The sequence below is a fragment of the Odocoileus virginianus genome, chromosome X, assembly GCF_023699985.2.
Source record: "Odocoileus virginianus isolate 20LAN1187 ecotype Illinois chromosome X, Ovbor_1.2, whole genome shotgun sequence".
NCBI classification, from domain to species: domain Eukaryota; kingdom Metazoa; phylum Chordata; class Mammalia; order Artiodactyla; family Cervidae; genus Odocoileus; species Odocoileus virginianus.
Window position 1 is genome coordinate 30502766 of NC_069708.1, and position 22663 is coordinate 30525428.

Genomic DNA, 22663 nt, shown 5'->3' on the forward strand with positions numbered 1-22663 from the left:
TTTTCATGAAGAAATATTCAAATTGTTAAAAATTAGTAAAAAATACAAAGTTTTAAAAGACATATGAGATCAGAAAGAAGACACCTCTGGTTCCAATTCATCCCATATAACTCTAGTTTGTAATCTATTCTCTACCACACCATTCTGCTTACTACTGTTTGGAATTATATAGATAATTTCCTGACTATTTCCTTTTCACCATATTTCAGTATGCATGAAGACTTTTTAAAAACCAGCATGCACTAATCCTCTAACAAAATAAACAATAAATCTTTAATTAATCATCTAATATCTAGATTATATTGAAACATCCCCAGTTGTCATATGGGATCTTAATAAATATTTGTTGAGCAAGTAAATGATAAATAGATGAACATAAACGTCTAACAGTATACTTCTCAAACCCTGAAACATGATCTTCCTTATTAGAAACATTAGAATTACTTGCCAAAAAAAACCCTTGGTTTTCTTTTCCCTTTTTAGGACCTTTATTTATTTATTTATTCTTGTCATTTAATCATCAAAGTAACTTTTGGATACAGGCAGTATTAACCTCATTTAATAGGGGAAGAAACTGGGGACTCAGAAAGGTCAATTGCTGAATGTCACATAGGGAGGAATAGGTAAGACTTTTTAATGTTCTCACTAGCTATTTTATATATTTTGAATCTTGAAAAATAGTATAGATGATCTTATTTGTAAAGCAGAAATAGCAATACAGACATAGAGCAAAAAGCCTTAGTTTTCAAATTTTAAAAGGTGAATTATTCAGCTAGTATTGTTCCACTCATGCAGAAGAAAACTAACAATAAGCCTCCATAGTGAATATCACCAAGGAAAAATGAAGACATATCTCTGCACAAACACTTGTACAAGAATTTTCATAGCAGATTTACTCATAATAGCTGAGTACTGGAAACAATCCAAAAAAGCATCAACTGGTAAATGGATAAACAAATTATGATATTCATACAATGAAATACTACTCAGCAATAAAAGGAATGAAATACACAAGAATGTGAATGAATCTCAAGAACATTATGCTGAATAAAAGAAGCCAGATACAACAGTACATACCGTATAATTCCATTTATACAAAATTCTAGAGTAGGTAGAACTAATCAATGGTAGAAAACTCTTAGAATAGTGGTTGTCTTTGGTGGTGGTGGTGGGACTGATTGGGAAGGAGCATGAGAGAACCTTCTGTGGTGTGGTAATGTTTACAGAGATTTTGGTTACACAGGTGTATACATTTGTCAAAACACTAAATGGTACAGTAAGATCTGTGCATGTTTGTTGTATGTAAATTTCATCCAAAAAAGAATAATAAAATATTTAGGTGTATCTTGGGTACTTTGGAATGCATCAAAAAATAAGATGGGACTTCTGTGGTGGCCCAGCAGTTAAGAATACACCTGCCAATGCAGGGGACATGGGTTTGGTCCAGGAAGACCCCACAAGCTGAAGAGCAACTAAGCCTATGCACTCTACTGAAGCTTGCACTCCTCAACAAGAGAAGGCACTGCAATAAGAAGCCCATGCATTGCAAGAAAGAGGGGCTCCCACTTGCTGCAACTAGAGAAAGCCTGCATGCAGGAATGAAGACCCAGAATAGCCATAAATAAATATGAAAAAAATAAGATGGCTTGCCATCATTTAAAAGTCTACAAATAACAAATGCTGGAGAGGATGTGTATGGAGAAAAGGGAGCCCTCCTACTCTGTTGGTGAGAATGTAAATTGGTATGGCCACTATGGAGAGCAGTATGGAGGTTTCTTAAGAAACTAAAAATAGAACTATCATATGACCCAGCAATCCCACTCCTGGGCACATATCTGGAGAAAATCATACCTCAAAAAGATACATATACCCCAACGTTCATTGCAGTACTATTTACAATAGCCAAGACATGGAAGCAGCCTAAATGTCCATCAATAGACGAATGAACAAAGAACTTGTGGCACACAATGGAATACTACTCAGACATAAAAACGAATGAAATAATTCCAATTACAACAACATGGATGGACCTAGAGATGATCATACTAAATGAAGTCAGACAAAGACAAATACCACATGATATCACACGTGTGGAATGTGAAATACAATACAAATGAATTTATTTACAAAACAGAAACAGGCTCACAGTCATAGAAAACAAATTTATGATTACCAAAGGGAAAGGTGGGGGATAGATAAATTAGGGGTTTGGGATTAGCAGATACAAACTACTATATATAAAATAAACAATAAGGACCCACTGTATAGCACAGGGAACTGTATTTAGTATCCTGTAATAAACTGTAATGGAAAAGAATATGAAAAAGAATATATATACGTTTATATATGTTTAACTGAATCACTTTGCTATACATCAGAAACTAACACAAAATTGTAAATCAACTATACTTCAATAAAAAAAAAATTTAAAAAGACAACCTGATGGATGATGGATAGAGGAATGGATTTGTAGAGAGATTCATGATAAAGTAATATAGTTAAATGTTAGTGGTGGACTCAAGTTGTGAGTATACAGATGTTTATAAGGTAATTATTCCATAAATGTTTGACATTTTTTTATACTACGTTGAGAAAAAACTCCACAGTGTTCTCAGAAGAAAGGAGGGAAAAGTGGGCTAGACTGAGGATATTTATGACTCAGTCTTTCTGAGATCCTTGTAGATCCGCCTCCCTAAATGACTTTGGATGAACTGACCTCCACTCCCAGTTCTTGTGTAAACTGGTAGCTTCTTGGCCATATCAACAAGCATCTGCTTCTGGACCTCAGGTCTCTCTTCATTTTCATAGCGCTCCTTGTCTGTATAGGACAAGTGGAACTGCAAGGAAAAGTGAGAGGCAAGACTTTATTTTCCAAGGTTCACAGAAAAGATTAAAGACAACAACAACATCTATTTAGATGAAAATAATTGTTACCTACCCTTTGATATTCAGGTACCAATTTGGCTTATAACTTTCTCTGGATAATTATCTCATTTATCTTATCTGGCTTTTATCTCAATATTCATAACTCTATGTGATAGGTAATATTGTTTTATAACCTAAGAAAATAAAATCTAAGTACCTTGTCTATGGTTATACTCAACTAGTAAAAGCAGCAAAACTAAGACCCAAACCAATTCACCAAGACTTATGCCATTTCCACTCCACTATACCATATGATGTTGCATGTTAATAAGTGATACCTTGCTGCCAGGATCCTGTTGATGATAAGCTATGCTTTTTATTAAGTTGTGAGTATTCTTCATAGGTGTCCTCTTGGAGAAGTTGGATGAGACTACTTGCAACTTTGTGTATTCTAATTTTGCAAATGAATAGATAATCGGATATTTTCACTATTTCAGAAGTTTTTAGTCTGGTATGGAGCTTGTTGCAACGTTTGTGCCACATTTTGCTAATCTTGCCCAAAAAAAAGGGGGGGGGGGCGCAATGATTTTCCAAAGTAATACAGACCTGTAAGTTTTCTTCTGTTTGGGCCAAACGATAGCAGAGGTGAAAAAGAAAAAGACCTGTGATCAGATTTTCTGGGTTTCAACTTCATCTCTGCCATTTAATAGTTCAAAAATCACTTTGGAAAATCAGACACTCTCAACCTAAGTTTCCTCATCTGTAAAATAGATGAAATAATACTTTTCACATGAATGGTGTAAGAGTGCTAGGTAATAAATAACAAGTAACTAAATGTCTCTTTTACAAGTAAAATTTCTTAAATCATTCAAATATTTGATATTGCCGATCTCTAAACTTTTAACTATTCTAGATAGCATGTAGTAGTTATGTTATTGTGATCTTATTCTGCACTATTTTGACTACTAATGACATTCAGCACTGTTTTGAGTTTATTGCCCATTTGGGTATCTACCTGTGAAATGCCTATTCAAACCTTTTGTCCATTAAAAGTAATTGGGTTACATGTCTTTTTTAATTATTGATTTGTATTGTAATGATTTGAGTAATTTATATATTTTGGATACTAGTCCTTTGTTGAATATTTTCTAAAAGTCTGTGGCTTTCCCCTTTACTTCCTTTATGGTGCATTTTGAGGAACAGAAAATCTTGGTGGGACTGTAGAGTTATGCAACCACTTTGGAAAACTGTTTAATATTATCTATGTAGGCTAAATATATGCCAGCTCTATAACTCAGCAATTCCATTCCCAGTTATATACCTAAGAGAAATGAGTGTGTGTGTGTGTTTACATGTTTGTGTGTATTCCAAAAGACAGGTATAAGATCGTTCATAACAACTTTATTCATAACAGGAAAAATGGTAACAAGTGTCCCTTAATTGGTGAATTGATAAATCAATTGTGATAAAAGAGATTAACTAATAGCAGTAAAAGGCAATGAACAACTGAAACATGCATCAGTATGAATGAATCTGGAAAACATTACACTGAGTGAAAGGATTACACACAACAGTATATACTATGATTCTTTTTTTGTGTGAGGTTCAAGAATAGGCAAAATTAATCCATGGTGGTTACCTCTGAGAGGAAATTGATTTGGAAAGGGTATGAAGGAGATTTCTGAGGTGTTAGAAATATTCAAAATCTTAACTTGGATAGTGATTATATGGGTGTAAATATAGGTAAAATTTATGAAATCATACACTTTACAGCTTAGTTCTTGGAAACGAGTATGTATTTATACATCAATAAAATAGTAAAACAAATAAATTAATAAAACATTTAAGATAATTTAATGTATCTAACTTTAAAAACTAGAAATGTATAGAGTCAAACACCATTTTAAGAACCATACCTGTGGTGCATCCTTATGGTATCATGTTATTCTAAAGTAGACTGACTGCCTACAAGTATGTGGAAATGTGTAGGGGAATTTTTGGCTATCACAATAAATATAGTGCACTATAGGCATTTAACAGGTGGAGGCCCAGGTAGCCAAGGATTCTGTGATGAACCGTACAGACACACACACTAAGAAATTTTGCACCCAGAAGTCTATAGATCAATATTATAAAATGTTAACTAAATAATGCAAATTTAATATAAAAACAAGTGGCAATTGTTTTCTTATAAGAAAAATATTAATTGGAAAGTGTAAAGTTTTATTTTTTAATTTATTTTTATCTTTTTATTGAAGTATAGTTGATTTAAAAGTATAAAGTTTTAAACAATTCTTGCTAATGTGGATAATTAAAAGTAGCACCTTGGGGAAGCTCTTTAAGTTCAGGGATGTTCTTGGGACTGTGACTTTGTTGTCTTATACTGTTCCAGCTTGAAAAACAGAGACAATATTGTTACAGCTTGTATGTGATGAAACCTTGTGGTTATACAACAAGTGGGCTTTGGTTTGGAGTAAGATGTCATGCCTGGATGTCCTATTTCTGGCACTAACCAAGTGTTTTTAATGATTAGAATGCAATGAGCCAGAAAATGTGTTTTAAGTAGGACAATTGGTGATAAATCAGGATGTATTTGGTTTTAGAGAAATTAATATTACAGCTATCAAATAGGCCCAAATGATTCACCTTTTTTATATGGGAGTGTAGATTTATGCAACCACTTTGGGAAACTTTGGCATTATCTACCTGAGCTAAACATATGCCAAAATATTCACTTTTTCTTTTTACCAATTAAAAATGATGAACACGTGGCCTTAAATGTTAGACATTTGCAGTGATTAGCTCAATCCATGCTGATTATCATCATCCATGCTGATTTCCCCAGCAATCTTTTCTGTGTGGTTATTCTCCATTTTTGTTCCACTGTGTTGCTTCAGGTTCTTAAATTATACACTTGAGCCCTCCAAGGGATATTTTCATTTATGTATAGCTGTCAGTTGTTTTTTGTGGGGGGTGGACAGAGGCTGGTATCTTCTACTCTGCCATCTTTCTGACATCACTCAGTCAAATCTTTCTCCTTTTTTCTTCCTTTCACTTTCAACCTATTTACGTCTTTGGTTCTAAAGTGAGCCACTTATAGACAACATAAAGATAGATAATAATGTTTATCTATTATGCAAATATCTGCCTTTTACTTAAATATTTCAAATCATTACTCATAAGAAAGAACTTTTGCCATTTTCTACTTTCTATATATGTAATATCTCATGTTTCTCAATTCTTGCATTGCTACTTTACTTTGTGTTTTATAAAAATTTATTGGAACAGAATTCATCTACAATGTTGTATTAATTTCTGGCATACAGCAACGTGATTCAGTTATGCATACACACACACACACACACATATATATATATATATATATATATACTCTTTTTTAGATTTCTTTTCTTATACAGGCATACAGGTTATCATAGAATATTGAATACAGTTCCCTGTGCTATACAGTAGGTCCTTGCTGGTTATCTATCTTGTATGTAATCATGTGTGTATGTTCATCCCAAGCTCCTGATTTATCCATCCCCACAATGTTTCCCCTTTGGCAACCATAAGTTTGTTTTTGATATCTGTAAGCTTGCTTCTGTTTTGTAAATAAGTTCTTTGGCATCATTTAAAAAACTTAGATTCCACATATGAGATATCATATGATATTTGTCTTTCTCTGTGTTTAATTTTATTTTGTATGTGTACAATTTTTATTCCATAAGTGGGAAAACTAAAATCAGTACTTTTCCTAATTTTGGGAGGCTGTTGAAATTTCTTCCATTGTTTTATTTCCTACTTTGGAAACTAATCTGTGTTACAGTAATCACATGTTATAAGTACCTGATATGATTAGAAATTTTTCATGTACCCTCCCAAATATTGCATGGGAGGGAACACATTCATGTGTTCATTCAAGGGAACACAGTTTGAAAATGATCAATTTAACTATTGTAATTTTTCTCATTGTTTCACTGAGTTCTAAATTATTACAGTTTCATAGAATTCTACTAGATGAGTCCTCAGAATCCAAGTGATTCCTTGTTTCGCTCATTATCTCAACAATGCAGGTAGTAGTTTCCTAGTCTTAAAGATATCAATAGCTGGTGATTTCACAAACTCCTTCAATAGACTATGTTAATTTTAATTTACATTTATCACTCCAAGTCCTTTTTAAAGATTACCTTGAATCTCTCTTTTGTAATGGAAGGTTATTTGCTCCTCTTTTTGCCCTCTTCTTGCCTTATTGGCATTTCTACTTTCCTCTGTCTTTAGTCTTTATAAAGTAACCAGTATTCTTACCTTCTGGTTTGGCTGTTGTGGTAGTGTAAAAATAGACTTCCAGTAGGTCCAGGTAAAGAACACAAGGATGGCATGGTAGAATATGAGGTAGATAACTGAAATTTAAGGGAAAAAATCAGCATATATGTTATATTTTCACCCATTTCTAAGAGTTCAGAAAGATGTAAAGCTCAACAAAAAATCTCTATTTTGTTTTCCTATTACCAAATATTTTCTAGTATTATTATGAAAGGTTAATTTTTACCTTTTCCCTATACAGTGACAGAAACAATTTATAATGCCAAATTTGGAATCAGAGACTTTCTGGGAGTTGCATATTTTAAAAGTTACCACATGATCCTGGGAGTAAAGGGGAAATGTCCCTTATGATAATGTGAGGGGGAGCTACTGTTGCCAATTGTCATTCTCTCTGCCACTATGCATACTGAAAGATAATGATAGTATTTGCACAGTGCTATAGAGTTTACAATGTGCTTTCATAATGTTATCTAATTTTATTTTTTCAACACATTTGTGAGCTAAATAATAAGTAATAGATAAGCAATAAGGACAGTTGATCAACTATCAGGGTAGTTGATTATGCGAAGTCACACAGCTACTATACAATGTGTGTGTGTGTGCTAAGTCATTTGTCATGTCTGACTCTTTGCGACCCTCTGGACTGTAGCCCTCCAGGCTCCTCTGTCCATGGGATTCTCCAGGCGATAATACTGGAGTGGGTTCCCATGCCTTCCTCCAGGGGATCTTCCAGATCCAGGGATCAAACCAGCGTCTCTTACATCTCTTGGATTGGCAGGCGGATTCTTACCAGGAGTGCCACCTGGGAAGCCTCCACTATACAGAGTAGCCAGGTCTTAAACACAGGGCTTCTGACTCTAAATCACAAGTTTTCTTTTCAGTTGCCCCAGCGACTACACATTTTGAAATGTGTGATGTACTTTTGAGACATTTGTGGCTCCCCATCTCTTTTTATACTCTTTGCCTCCTAGATAGCTCTTCTGATACAGGAAAGTTCAGTATTCTCCAGAGCCATTTTGAGACTAAACGTCATTTTACTGTTTCATTGTGAATCCTTGTATGATAAAGTTTTATTACTTCAATCTATGAAGAAGACTCAAGGGAATGCTGTGACTCGAGACAAAGGTAATAGGGCCGATTCTCTCACATATTGATAATAGAATGGAAAAAAGCTGGCACAGTGCTCTCAGTCCTATGGTACAAGATCTTTTTAATGACTTGTTTTGTGTAATTGTGAAATCTCATTTCAAATTCAAGCAATAGAAAGCAAATGTCCACCACATACACATATACAACCTCCTCCCTCTCCTTCCTAAAGCAAAATACTTATTTTGTGTTTGATGTGTATCTTTACAGATCCTCTATTTTCATATGTCTATATAAATATTAATGTACAAACACAATACATATATGTAATTTTTGTTATAATAATTTTTTTTCATTGTATTTTGAAAGGTAATACATTGAAAAGGTTGAAAATAGTTCACAGTGAAAAGTCTCCCTTCTGTCCTTGTCCTTCAGACATCCAGATTCCCGCCCCCACCCCCCCCCCGGAAGCAACAGATGTCATACTATCATGACTTTATTCTGCATCCTATCAGGTTTTATGCACATAAAGGCACCAAAACAATGTTTTTTTTTTCAAACAAATAGCATTGTTTTGCATCCTACTTCTATTTCACTTGCTTTGAGTTGGAGAGCATTACACTTAGTACAACTTGGAGAGAGTGAGCTTCCTTATTTTCCTTTTAAAAAGTGGCATGGATTAAGATTTATCAGAACCTCCCTGAAAGACACCTCTTTGCAAAGAAAAGCCACCAAACAGAAAAGGAGGGAATCCCTCAAGAAACAGTTTCCACTGAGTCAGAGACTTCTACTGTGTTCTTGTGCACTGGCATTTGGAACTCAAGTTAAGGCTCTTTCATTTCTGGTGAAATTCCTCCTGGTAGATTGGACCTAGGCTGGTCTTTGGAGAGAGATCAAGCCCTGAGTCTTTGGAGTGGGAGCACTGACTCCTAGACTATAGACAGCCAGAGAACTAACCCTCAGTTCAGTTCAGTTCAGTTCAGTCGCTCAGTCATATCCGACTCTTTGCGACCCCATAAACTAACCCTAGGGAATGTCAAATAGTGAGAACTCACACAAAGGAAACCACTGAATACAAGACCCGGCATCACCCAACCACCAGTAGCACCCTGTGCAGGATGCCTCATCTAAACAACAAACAAAACAAAACAAAAAGCAAATGCAATCGTCAGCAGGCAGGATAACCATCTCACTCAGTTTGCCCATCAGAGGAAAAACAAACAAACAAAAGCTCAGAACAAATCTCACCTTAATTGAAGCTTACACAAACCACTGGACCAAACTTAGGAGGGCAGAAACCAAAAGAAAGAAAGAATTCAACCTTGAAACCTGGGAAAAGGAGACCTCAAACACAATATGCTAAAAAAAAAAATTAAAAGAGAAACACTACACAAATGAAGGAACAAACTAGAAACATAGAAGTCCACATAAATGAAGAGGAAATAAATATGCTGTCTACAGGAAACTCACTTCAGACCTAAAGACACATATAGACTGAAAGTGAGGATGGAAAAATATATTCCACACAAATGGGAAGCAAAAGAAAGCTGGAATAGCAATCCTCATATCAGACAAAATAGACCTTAAAATAAAGAAGATTATAAGAGATAAGGAAGGACACTACATAATGATCAAGGGATCAATCCAAGAGGAAGACATAACAATTGTAAATATCTAAGCACCCTATATAGGAGCACCTTAATACATAAGACAAACACTAACAGACATAAAAGGAGAAACTGACAGTAACCCAATAATACTAGGAGACTTTAACACCCCGTTCACATCAAAGGACAGATCATCAAAACAGAAAATTAATAAGGAATCACAAGTCTTAAATGGTACATTAGATGAGATGGATCTCACTGATATCTTCAGGACATTCCATCCAAATGCAGAAGTATACACTTTCTCCTCAAGTGCACATGGAACATTCTCCAGGATAGACCACATCTTGGGTCACAAATTAAACCTCAGTAAATAGAAGAAAATTGAAATTGTATGAAGCATCTTCTCTGACCACAATGCTATAAGACTAGATATCAATTGCAAGAAAAAAACGGTAAGAAACAAAAACATATGGAGATTATACAACACATTTGTAAATAACCAACAGGTTACTGAAGAAATCAAAACAGAAATCAAAAAAAAATTCTAGAAACAAATGACAATGAAAACCCAACAACTCAAAACCTATGGGATGCAATGAAAGCAGTTCTAAGAGGGAAGTTTATAGCAATACAATCCTACCCCAAGAAACAACAACAACAAAAAAACACCAAATAGACAACCTAACTTTACTCCTAAAACAACTGGAAAAAGAACAAAAAACCCACAAAAATTAGTAGATGGAAAGAAATCATAAAGATCCAAGTAGAAATAAATGAAAAAGAAATGAAAGAAACAATAGTAAAGATTAATAAAACTAAAACTGGTTCTTTGAGAAGATAAACAAAATTGACAAGCCTTTAGCCAGACTCATCAAGAAAAGAGAGAAAAATCAAATCAACAAAATTAGAAATGATAAAGAAGTTACTACAGACAATGCAGAACTACAAAGGATTATGAGACTATTATGAACACCTATATGGCAATAAAATGGACAGATTCTTAGAAAAGTTCAATCTTTCAAGACTGAAACAGGAAGAAATAGAAATTACGAATGACCCAATTGCAAGCACTGAAATTGAAGCTGTGATAAAAAATCTTCCAAAAACCAAAAGCCCAGGACCAAATGGCTTCACAGGAGAATTCTATCAAGCATTTAGAGAAGAGCTATTGCCTATTCTTCTAAAACTCTTTCAAAAAATTGCAGAGGAAGGAACATTTCCAAACTCATTCTATGAGGCCACCATCACCCTGATACCAAAACCAGACAAAGACAACACAAAAAAAGAAAACTACAGGCCAATATCACTGATGAACATAGATGCAAAAATCCTCAACAAAATTTTAGCAAACAGAATCCAGCAACACATCAAAAAGCTCATACACCATGATCAAGTTGGATTTATTCCATGGATGCAAGGATTTTTCCATATATGAAAATCAATCAATGTGATACACTGCATCAACAAACTGAAAGATAAACATCATATGATAATCTCAACAGATGCTGAAAAATCCTTTGACAAAATTCAGCACCCATTCATGATGAAAACTCTTGAGAAAATGTGCAAGGAAGGAACCTACCTTAACATAGTAAATGTCATATATGATAAGTCTACAGCAAACATTATTCTCAATGGTGAAAAACTGAAAGCACTCCTCCTAAGATCAGGAAAAAGACAAGGGTCCTACCTAAGGGACAGAAGAACTGTACACAGAAAAGTATAAGACACTAATGAAAGAAATCAAAGATGTCATAAACACATGGAGAGATATTCCATGTTCCTGGGTGGGAAGAATTAATATTGTAAAAATGACTATACTACCAAATGCAATCTACAGATTTAATGTGATCCCCACCAAATTACCAATGGCATTTTTCACAGAACTAGAACAAAAACTTTCACAACTCATATGGAAACACAAAAGACCCTGAATAGCCAAAGCAGTCTTGATAAATAAGAATGGAGCTGGAGGAACCAACCTTCCTGACTTCAGATTATACTACAAAGCTATGGCCATCAAGACAGTATGGTACGGGCACAAAAACAGAAATATAGACCAATGGAATAAGATAGAAAACCAAGAAATAAACCCATGCACCTATGGGTACCTTAGTTTTGACAAAGGAGGCAAGACTACACAATGGGGCAAAGACAGCCTCTTCAATAAATGGTGCTGGGAAAACTGGACAGCTACATGTAAGAGAACGAAATTAGAAGACTTCCTATCACCAAACACAGAGATAAACTCAAAATGGATTAAAGACCTAAATGTAAGACAAGAAACTATAAAACTCTTGGAGGAAAACATAGGCAGAATACTCTATAACATAAATCAAAGCAAGATCCTCTATGACCCACCTCCTAGAGTAATGGAAATAAAAACAAAAGTTAACTGGGACTTGATTAAACATAAAAGCTTTTGCACAGCAAAGGACGCTATAAGCAAGGTGAAAAGACAACCCTCATAATGCGAGAAAATAATAGCAAATGAAACAACTGACAAAGGATTAATTTCCAAAATATACAAGGAGCTCATACAACTCAATACCAGAAAAACAGACAACCTAATCAAAACATGGGGAAAAGACCTAAACAGACATTTTTCCAAAGAAAACAAACATATGGCTAACAAACACATGAAAAGATGCTCAACATCACTCATTATTCAAGAAATGCAAATCAAAGCTACAATGAGATATCACCTCACACCAGTCAGAATGGCCATCATCAAAAAGTCTACAAACAATAAATGCTGGAGGGAGTGTGGAGAAAAGGGAACACTCTTGCACTGTTGGTGGGAATGTAAATTGATACAGCCACTATGGAAGATGGTATGGAGATTCCATAAAAAACTCAGAAGAAAAACCACCATATGACCCAGGAATCCCACTCCTGGGCATATACCCTGAGGAAACCAAAATTGAAAAAGACACATGTATCCCATTGTTCACTGCAGCATTATTTACAGTAGCTAGAACATGGAAGCAACCTAGATGTCCATTGACAGATGAATGGATAAAGAAGTTGTGGTACATATACACAATGGAATATTACTCAGCCATAAAAAGGAACACAGTTGAGCCAGTTCTAATGAGGTGGGTGAACCTAGAACCTGTTATACAGAGTGAAGTGAGTCAGAAAGACAAAGATAAATATGCATTCTAATGCATATATATGGAATCTAGAACAATGGTACTGAAGAATTTATTTACAGGGAAACAATGGAGAAATACACATAGAGAATAGACTTATGGGCATGGGGAGAGGGGAGGAGAGGGTGAAATGTACGGAAAGAGTAACATGGAAACTTACATTACCATACGTAAAATAGATAGCCAATGAGAATGTGCTGAATGGCTCAGGAAACTGAAACAGTGGCTCTGTGTCAGCTTGGAGGGGTGGAATGGGGAGGGAGATGGAAGGGAGGTTCAAAAGGGAGGGGATATATGTATACCTATGGCTGATTCATGTTGATGTTTGATAGAAAAACAAAATTCTATAAAGCAATTATCCTTCAATAAAAAGTTAATTAAAAAAATTTATCAGATCTTGTTTCATCCTTAACCTCTGCAGTGACTAAAGGACTTCTGCTTTCTTCTTTATCCCCTTCTACACTGTTTTCATTTTATGAGGTTCTATTACTTTTATAATTGAGAAAATAAAGTTTTGTTAAGTTCATCCTTGAGAAATTATTAAATGAATTATAGCATATCAACACCATGGAATACCTTGAGGTCATTAAAAAATTAAATATTTCCAGTAGGAATTAAATTAAAAATTTTCCAGTAGTCATGTATGGATGTGAGAGTTGAACTATAAAGAAAGCTGAGCGCCACAGAATTGATGCTTTTGAACCATGGTGTTGGAGGACTCTTGAGAGTCCCTTGGACTTCAAGGAGATCCAACCAGTCCATCCTAAAGGAAATCAGTCCTGAATATTCACTGGAAGGAATGATGCTGTAGCTGAAGCTCTAATACTTTGGCCACCTGATGCGAAGAACTGACTCATTGGAAAAGACCTTGATTCTTGGAAAGGCTGAAGGCAAAAGGAGAAGAGAGAGGCAGAGGATGAGATGGTTGGATGGAATCACTGACTCAATGGACATGAATTTGAGCAACCTCTGGGAGATTGTGAAGGACAGGGGGTCACAAAGAGTCGACATGACCTAGGGACTGAACAACAAAAATAACAACAACAACAAAAAAAAAAAACCCAGCAAATAAGTAACAGTAGGAATAGAGACACAGAAGCAAAGAACAGACATGTAGACATGGGACAGGAGGGAGGGAGGATGGAAAGATTTGGGAGATTGGGACTGACATATACCCACTCCCATATGTAAAATAGCTACTGCGAACCTGCAGTATAGGGCAGGGAGCTCAGCTCTGTGCTCTGTGTTAACTTAGATGGGTGGAATAGAGCAGGGAGGTAGGAAGATCCTAGAGGGAGGGGATATATGAAATATATATAAGTGATTGACTTCATTAGACAGCAGAAACCAACACAATATTTTAAAACACTATACATCAATTTAAACAAAAAGTCAAGAAAGTAATAAAGACACTTTTGCCTTTTATGGATAACAAAAAAAAATTGAATATGTTTGTATATACTAATATTGAAGGACACCTATGATATATTATTAAGTGAAAAAACCTAAATCATAGGACAATATGCACAGTATAATCCAGATTAAAAAAACAATCCTATATAAATTATAGAAATCCATAATCATCTGTTTGTATGTAAATACACAGAGAAAGATCTAGAAGATATAAATCCAACCAAATATACTAGTTAACTGTGAATAGACATTGATAGGGGTGGAGCCAATGTGAGGAAGACTTTTTTCTTATATATTTTTTATAGCTTGAATTTTCAATAAACATTATTTTTGTAACAAAATTATATTAATGTAAGTCAGTGTGTTGATATTATTATATATAATTATAATAATTACATTAATATTAAAATCAACATAATATTCTTTTAGAAGTGGGTTAGTGTATAAAGAGAGCTTTTGTCTGGTCCCCAAATCCTCCTTATAAAGTAATTTTACAATAATAAATATAAAACAGTGTGTTATACCCATGCAGTTACAATCAGTCAATTTACAACAAAGGAGGCAAAAACATGTAAAATAATGAAATTAAAACATTTTCTCACGTCATATACGAAAATAAACTCAAAATGGATTAAAGACCTAAATGTAAGACTAAAAACCATAAAAATCCTAAAAGAGAATGTAGGCAGAACACACTGACATAAATCATAGTAATATTTTTTTGGATCTGTCTCCTAAGGCAAAGAAAACAAAAGCAAAAACAAACAAATGGGAACTAATTTAAATTATACACTTTTGCAGAGCAAATGAATCACTAACTAAATGAAAAGACCACCTACCAAATGGGAGAATATATTTGCAAATGATAAAGGGTTAATATTCAAAATATGTAAATAGCTAATACGATTCAACATACAGAAAAAACAGCCAACTAAAAAAATGGGCAGAAGACTTCAATATTCATTTTTTCCAAAGAAGACATACAGGTGGTCAATAGGTACATGAAAAGCTGTTCAACACTGCTAATCATTAGAGAAATGAAAATAAAAACCACAATGAGATGTCACCTCACAACTACCAGAATGGCTCTCATCAAAACGAACACAAATAATAAATGTTGGCAAGGATGTGGAAAAAAGGGAACCTTCATACACTGTTTGTAGGAATGTGAAATGGTGCATCTACTGTGGAAAACAGATTGGAGGTTTCTCAAAGAAACTAAAACTAGAACTATCATCAGTCAGTCAGTTCAATCGCTCAGTCGTGTCCAACTCTTTGTGACCCCATGAATCGCAGCATGCCAGGCCTCCCTGTACATCACAAACTCCCAGAGTTTACTCAAACTCATGCCGATCGAGTCGGTGGTGCCATCCAGCCATCTCATCCTCTGTCGTCCCCTTCTCCTCCTGCCCCCAATCCCTCCAAGCATCAGGGTCTTTTCCAATGAGTCAACTCTTCACATGAGGTGGCCAAAGTATTGGAGTTTCATATTCATCATCAGTCATTCCAATGAACACCCAGGACTTATCTCCTTCAGGATGGACTGGTTGGATCTCCTTGCAGCCCAAGGGATTCTCAGGAGTCTTCTCCAACACCACAGTTCAAAAGCATCAATTTTTTGGTGCTCAGCTATCTTCACAGTCCAACTCTCACATCCATACATGACCACTGGAAAAAACATAGCCTTGACCAGATGGACCTTTGTTGGCAAAGTAATGTCTCTGCTTTTTAATATGCTATCTAGGTTGGTCATAACTTTCCTTCCAAGGAGTAAGCACCTTTTAATTTCATGGCTGCAGTCACCATCTGCAGTGATTTTGGAGTCCCCAAAAATAAAGTCTGACACTATTTCCACTGTCTCCCCATCTATTCCCCATATCTGCCTCTTGAGAAACCTGTATGCAGGTCAGGAAGCAACAGTGAGAACTGGCCATGGAACAACAGACTGGTTCCAAATAGGAAAAGGAGTACGTCAAGGCTGTATATTGTCACCCTGCTTATTTACCTTATATGCAGAGTACATCATGAGAAACGCTGGGCTGGAAGAAGCACAGGCTGGAATTAAGATTGCCGGGAGAAATATCAATAACCTCAGATATGCAGATGACACTACCCTTATGGGAGAAAGTGAAGAGGAACTAAAAAGCCTCTTGATGAAAGTGAAAGAGAAGAGTGAAAAAGTTGGCTTAAAGCTCAACATTCAGAAAACTAAGATCATGGCATCTGGTCCCATCACCTCATATGATCTAGCAATTTTACTTCCTGGGTATATATTCATAGAAAACAAAATCACTAATTTGAAAAGATACATGCACTCCAATGTTCATATGGGAGCAACCTAAGTATCCATCAGCAGAAGAACAGATATAGATATGGTATACATATATACATATACATATATATATATATATATATATACATATATTATATATATATAATGGAATACTACTCAGCCATAAAAAAGAATGAAACTTTGCCTTTTGCAATGACAGGGATGGGCTTGGAGGGTATCAGGCTTAGTGAAGTAAGTCAGACAGAGGAAGACAAATACTTTATGTTATCACTTATATGTAGAATCTAGGAAACAAAACAAACTAGTGATTATAGTAAAAAAGAAACAAACTCACAGGTGTAGAGAACAGTCTAGTGATTACCAGTGGGAGAGAGACGGACCTTTAATGCCTCTGCTTTTAACATGCTGTCTAGGTTGGTCATAGCTTTCCTTCTAAGGAGTAAGTGTCTTTTAATTTCATGGCTGCAGTCACCATCTGCAGTGATTTTGGAGCACCCCAAAATAAAGTCTGACACTGTTTCCACTGTTTCCCCATCTATTTGTCATGAAGTGATAGGATTGGATGCCATGATCTTAGTTTTCTGAATGTTGAGCTTTAAGCCAACTTTTTCACTCTACTCTTTCACTTTCATCAAGAGGTTCTTTAATTCTTCTTTGCTTTCTGCCATAAGGGTGGTGTCATCTGCATATCTGAGGTTATTGATATTTCTCCCGGTGATCTTGATTCCAGCTTGTGCTTCCTCCAGCCTTGCATTTCTCATGATGTACTCTGCATATAAGTTAAATAAGCACAGTGACAATATACAGCCTTGACATACTCCTTTTCCTATTTGGAACCAGTCTGTTGTTCCATGGCCAGTTCTCACTGTTGCTTCCTGACCGGCATACAGGTTTCTCAAGAGGCAGGTCAGGTGGTCTGCTATTCCCATCTTTTGAAGAATTTTCCTCAGTTTTATTGTGATCCACACAGTCAAAGGCTTTGGCATAGTCAATAAAGCAGAAATAGATGTTTTTCTGGAACTCTCCTGCCTTTTTGATGACCCAGTGGATATTGGCAATTTGATCTCTGGTTCCTTTGCCTTTTCTAAAACCAGCTTGAACATCTGAAAATTCACAGTTCAAGAACTTTGAAGCCTGACTTGGAGAATTTTAAGCATTACTTTACTAGCATGTGAGATGAGTGCAATTGTGCGGTAGTGTGAGCATTCTTTGGCATTGCCTTTCTTTGGGATTGGAATGAAAACTGACTTTTTCCAGTCTTGTGACCACTGCTGAGTTTTCCAAGTTTCCTGGCATATTGAGTGCAGCACTTTCACAGCATCATCATTTAGGATTTGAAATAGCTCAACTATAATTCGATCACCTCCACTAGCTTTGTTCGTAGTGATACTTTCTAAGGCCCACTTGACTTCACATTCCAGGATATCTGGCTCTAGGTGAGTGATCACACCATTGTGATTATCTGGGTCATGAAGATACTTTTTGTATAGTTCCTCTGTGTATTCTTGCCACTTCTTCTTAATATCTTCTGCTTGTTATGTCCATACGCTATCTGTCCTTTATTGAGCCCATCTTTGAATGAAATGTTCCCTTGGTATCTCTAATTTTCTTGAAGAGGTCTCTAGTGTTTCTGACTCTATTGTTCCCCTCTATTTTTGCACTAAACAAGTCACAGAGTTACAGGGTTAGAAATAACCTCAGATAGTTATTAGACCTATTGGTTTGCTTCTAGAGAAGGTTCACTGATTCATGGCAGACAGTTGGGTGTCTAATCCTTTCTGAATAGGTTTTATGGCATCTCCTACTAAACTGCCTTAGTGTTCAGAAAGTTATCTTCAAGTCTAATTTTCAAACTTCTGGTTACAATTGAATCTAATTTTAGTTTATGGATTCTACTGTCTTGAGAATCCTGACATATAAAAAATGTTACAACTGAAATTATTAATACTTCACATTTACAAAGCAGTTTAATGCTGCATATTTTATGCCTGTATACTTTTACTCTTGCTTGCTTAAAATAATAAATCTGTAAGATGTTATTAAACTAGACTTACTTTAAAGAAATTGCGGTCAGAGAAGTTAAGTTACTTAGCAAGTCATAGAGCTAGTAAATAATAGAACTGGAACTTCAACCCAGATCATCTGTCCCTAAATCCTGTTCTTTGTCCCATTATGCCCCATTGCAGAATAAAGAAGCAAAATCTAATGTTATTCTTTGGTGTATTGATGAATATAAGAGCTACCAGGGGAGAAGTGCTTGAGAAATACAGAATTCTAGAGTAAAATGGACATTAACAATCATGAATTGTGGTAACAGTTTCCTAAAGAATTCAAATTCTGACAACTGGATTAATGATACCAGAAAGGTTTTGAACTGAATTGGGCTTACAAATGACTCTACACGTCTGTAGTTGAGTTCATTGATAACATGCAAAAAATGAAAATATACTACTTTGGACACTAGAAAAATGAGCATTTGAGCATCAAGTTTCTGAGTAAGGAGGTCAACTAAGCAAATCATAAAGTTGTAGATTGAGAAGTAAAAGAACAGGTATACATTTGCTTAATAGCATGGACTTTAATGTCAGGCAGTTTTGGGTTTGAATCTTACCACTTACTAGCTAGACGACCTGGTGTAAGTTGCTTAACTTCTTTAAACTTCAGTTTTCTTCTCAATAAAATGTCATAAGAATGTCTACATCATTGTGTTGATGTAAATATTGAAAAATTATACATACATACAATACTTAGCGAGGTACCTTGCACAATAAATTGTAGTTTCCAATTATAATAACAATATTACTGTCATTATTACTATTACGTTGGAGCATCGACTAAGCCCCCATCCACTTCTCTTGAAAGGCTATTGTGGAAAATGACATTTATTTATAAATATTTCATATATGTATATAGAAAATCTTTGACCTTAAGAACCATTCATGGGTAGTCCCAAGATGGCGTAAGAATAGGATGGGGAGACCACTCTCTTCCCCACAAATACATCAAAAGATCATCTGCCTGTGGAGTAACTTCCACAAAACAACTTCTGAACCCAGATACCCCAGAAAAACAAAACAATCTCTTCAAAATGAGGTAGGACAAGAGATAAAGATGAAAAGAGAGACGAAAGATTTAGGGATGGAGATCCATCTTGGGGAGGGAGTCATGAAGGAGGAGAAGTTTCCACACAATATAAAACCCTCTCAGAGGTGGGGTCAGTGGGGAGCTTTGGAATCTTAGAGGGCAGCACAACTGAAAAGAAAATCACTACAGAATTCACAATGAACAGCAATTATTAGCCAAGAAGTGGCTCACATGCTTGCCTTTGACCAAAGTCAGTGGGGGCTGGTGCAGAGGCATGAGCTACATTGTCAGTCCTTAGGGTAAAGACTGGGGTGAATGCCCTGAGGACACTCTGAGGAGACTAATGTGACATAGCAACCTACACCATGGGAACGCCAGAGAAACAAAGAAAAAAAAAAAGGACCTTTCCCACGGGAAGGCTGTAACACAGCACTGTGACCCCTGGCGTGCTCACAGAACAAAGGATCATGCTCTAGTGAGCAAGTTGGCTGCCATTTATGCCCTCTCTCCTTGAAGGCAGAGAGGCAGAAGGCAATAGGCCGCTGCAATCTCAGCCCCAGAGACTGCATCTCCTGCCAAGCTGTGAGCTGGCTGCCAGTCACTAATCACATCTTCCTGGAATCCTGGATGGTTCATGTTGGCTAGGAGTGTTAGAGCTTGGGACTAGCTCCCCGATGAGATGCATGGCCCACCTGGGACTGTGTGCTCGCAGCATACCCGAGAGCCTGAGCTGCTTGAACCTGGGAGGTGCACAAGACACATGGCATACCTGAGATTGTGCCCTCGTGGTGCACCTGGAGCCTGAGAGGCTTGGATCTGGGAAGTGTATGAGACGCAATGGCTCACCAGGGACTGTGTTCTCACGGCACACCTGAGAGCCTGAGAGGCTTGGACCTGGAAAGTACATGCCACCTTGGGCTGTGGCAACCCAGTGTGATCTACCCACTGTGAGCACTCCCCACACATGCCAGTGGTGTTTGCTGGCAGTGTCTCTCCCTCTCCACAGCACAGCTGAGCAAGTGAGCCAAATAAGTGGCCACTTTTGGCCCTCATGTCAGGGTGGAAATTAGACGCTGAAGAGAGTTGCAAACAGAGGAGACCAAATGAAGCAAAGGAAAGAAGGGGAAACTGCCCCAGAAGTAACAGGTGCAACAGATTAAAACTCTGCAGTTAAGCTGAGACTGTGCATTTGAGGGGCAACTGCAGACTTCAAGAGCAAGTATAAGTTGAAACAAAGGACTATCTGACAGTGAACTGACCCCACCAACACTGTCCACAAAAGCTCCAGAGAAATACCTAGACATATTATTATTATTATTATTTTTAAATTAAAAAAATTTTAGTTCTTTATTACTCTTTTAACTTTTATTTTTATAGTACATTATTACCTTTCTAAAAAAGAACCTTATTTAAACAAACTCCATATTTTTTTTCCAGAGGAGCTACTGAAAATATGTTCTGCTTTATCTCTGGGTAATCTTCCTAAAAGATATCATCTTTAACTTTCCACTAACCTCAGTGTATTCCTGGGAAAGTTGCTCAATTTATAGGCTTAATGTAATTCACTTTTAGACAGAAAGAGGGATATAGTCCTGACAAAAACAACTTATAATACCCACTTACCTTTTTCTGCTGGGCTCAAAACAGTCACTGTGAAAAGAGAGAGAAAGATCAAGATTAGTGATATTTAGAAACATTATCTTTCTTATCTGTTTTTCCATAGCATCAATTTTAGTAATTTAGTCAATGATACTTTAGGAAACCATCAGCCTGCTAAAATAAAGGAAGGCAGGGTGATTAAATTCTATCCTTTGCTACCTTCCTTCATCTCAAACCTTGAGTGAGAATTTCTATGGGCTTCCCTGCTGACTCAGTGTTAAAGAATCTGCCTGCCAATGCAGGAGACACGGGTTCAATCTTTGGGTTAGGAAGATCCCCTGAAGAAGGAAATTGCAATCCACTCCAGTATTCTTGCCTGGAAAATCCCATGGACAGAGAAGCATGGTCGGCTAGAGTCCATGGGGTCACAAAAGAGTCAGACACAGAGGGGACCTTCAAGATGGCGGAGGAATAGGACAGAGAGAACACCTTCTCTCCCACAAATATATAAAAAAAATCACTTGCATGTAGAACAACTCCCATAGAACATCTTCTGAATGCTGGCAGAGGATCCCAGACATCCAGAAAGGCAAACAAATCTCACTGGAGTGAGGTAGGGCAAAAGGTAGAGACTAAAAGGGAGACAGAGGATGTCAGGACAGGGACCTGCACCCCAGGAGCGTCCTAAAGGAGGGGAGGTTTCCACACACTAGGAAATCCCCTCACATGTGGGGTCAAGGGGAAGCTTCAGAACTCAGAGGAGAATGCAGCACAGGAAGACAGGTGCTCTGAGATGAAAACAGAGAAAATTCACCACAGAGATTAAGCCCAACAGCATTTCCAAACTGAGAAGTGGCTCACACACTTGTGTCCACTTGCTGTGAGTGTGGGCTAGGTGCAGAGGCCTAGGTTCGGGGATGAGGCCTCAGAGAGAGGGCCAGGGCTGACTGCCAGGAAGATACTCTGAGGGGGCTGAGGCAACACAATAGAGACAGACCAGAAAAACTTGGGGTCTGCCAGAGAAAAAAAGGATCATTCCCACAGGAAGACTCTAACACCACCCTGTGATTCCACGTGCTCACAGAACAAGGGATCCCATGCAAGTGAATTCTGAAGAGGTGTGATCCAGCTGCGGCCTGTGGCTCCAGAGGCAGAGAGGCAGGCATGGTGCCAGAGGTGGAAGGCAAGGGACCACTATAATCTCAGTCCAAGACAGCACAACTACCGCCAAGCAA

General features: G+C 36.8%; 1 protein-coding gene across 3 annotated transcripts in view; it reads right to left on the reverse strand.

Moving 5' to 3' along the window:
• ZDHHC15 (zinc finger DHHC-type palmitoyltransferase 15) overlaps positions 1 to 22663 on the reverse strand; it is a 131595-nt gene that overhangs the window by 64176 nt on the left and 44756 nt on the right. For all 3 annotated transcript variants that reach the window (XM_070462082.1, XM_020882476.2, XM_070462083.1), the window contains exons 2-4: positions 21453 to 21479; positions 7171 to 7265; positions 2717 to 2837 (exon numbers count right to left, since the gene is read on the reverse strand). In XM_070462082.1, the coding sequence (XP_070318183.1) occupies positions 2717 to 2837; positions 7171 to 7265; positions 21453 to 21479 (243 nt within the window). The remainder of the gene's footprint in view (positions 1 to 2716; positions 2838 to 7170; positions 7266 to 21452; positions 21480 to 22663) is intronic.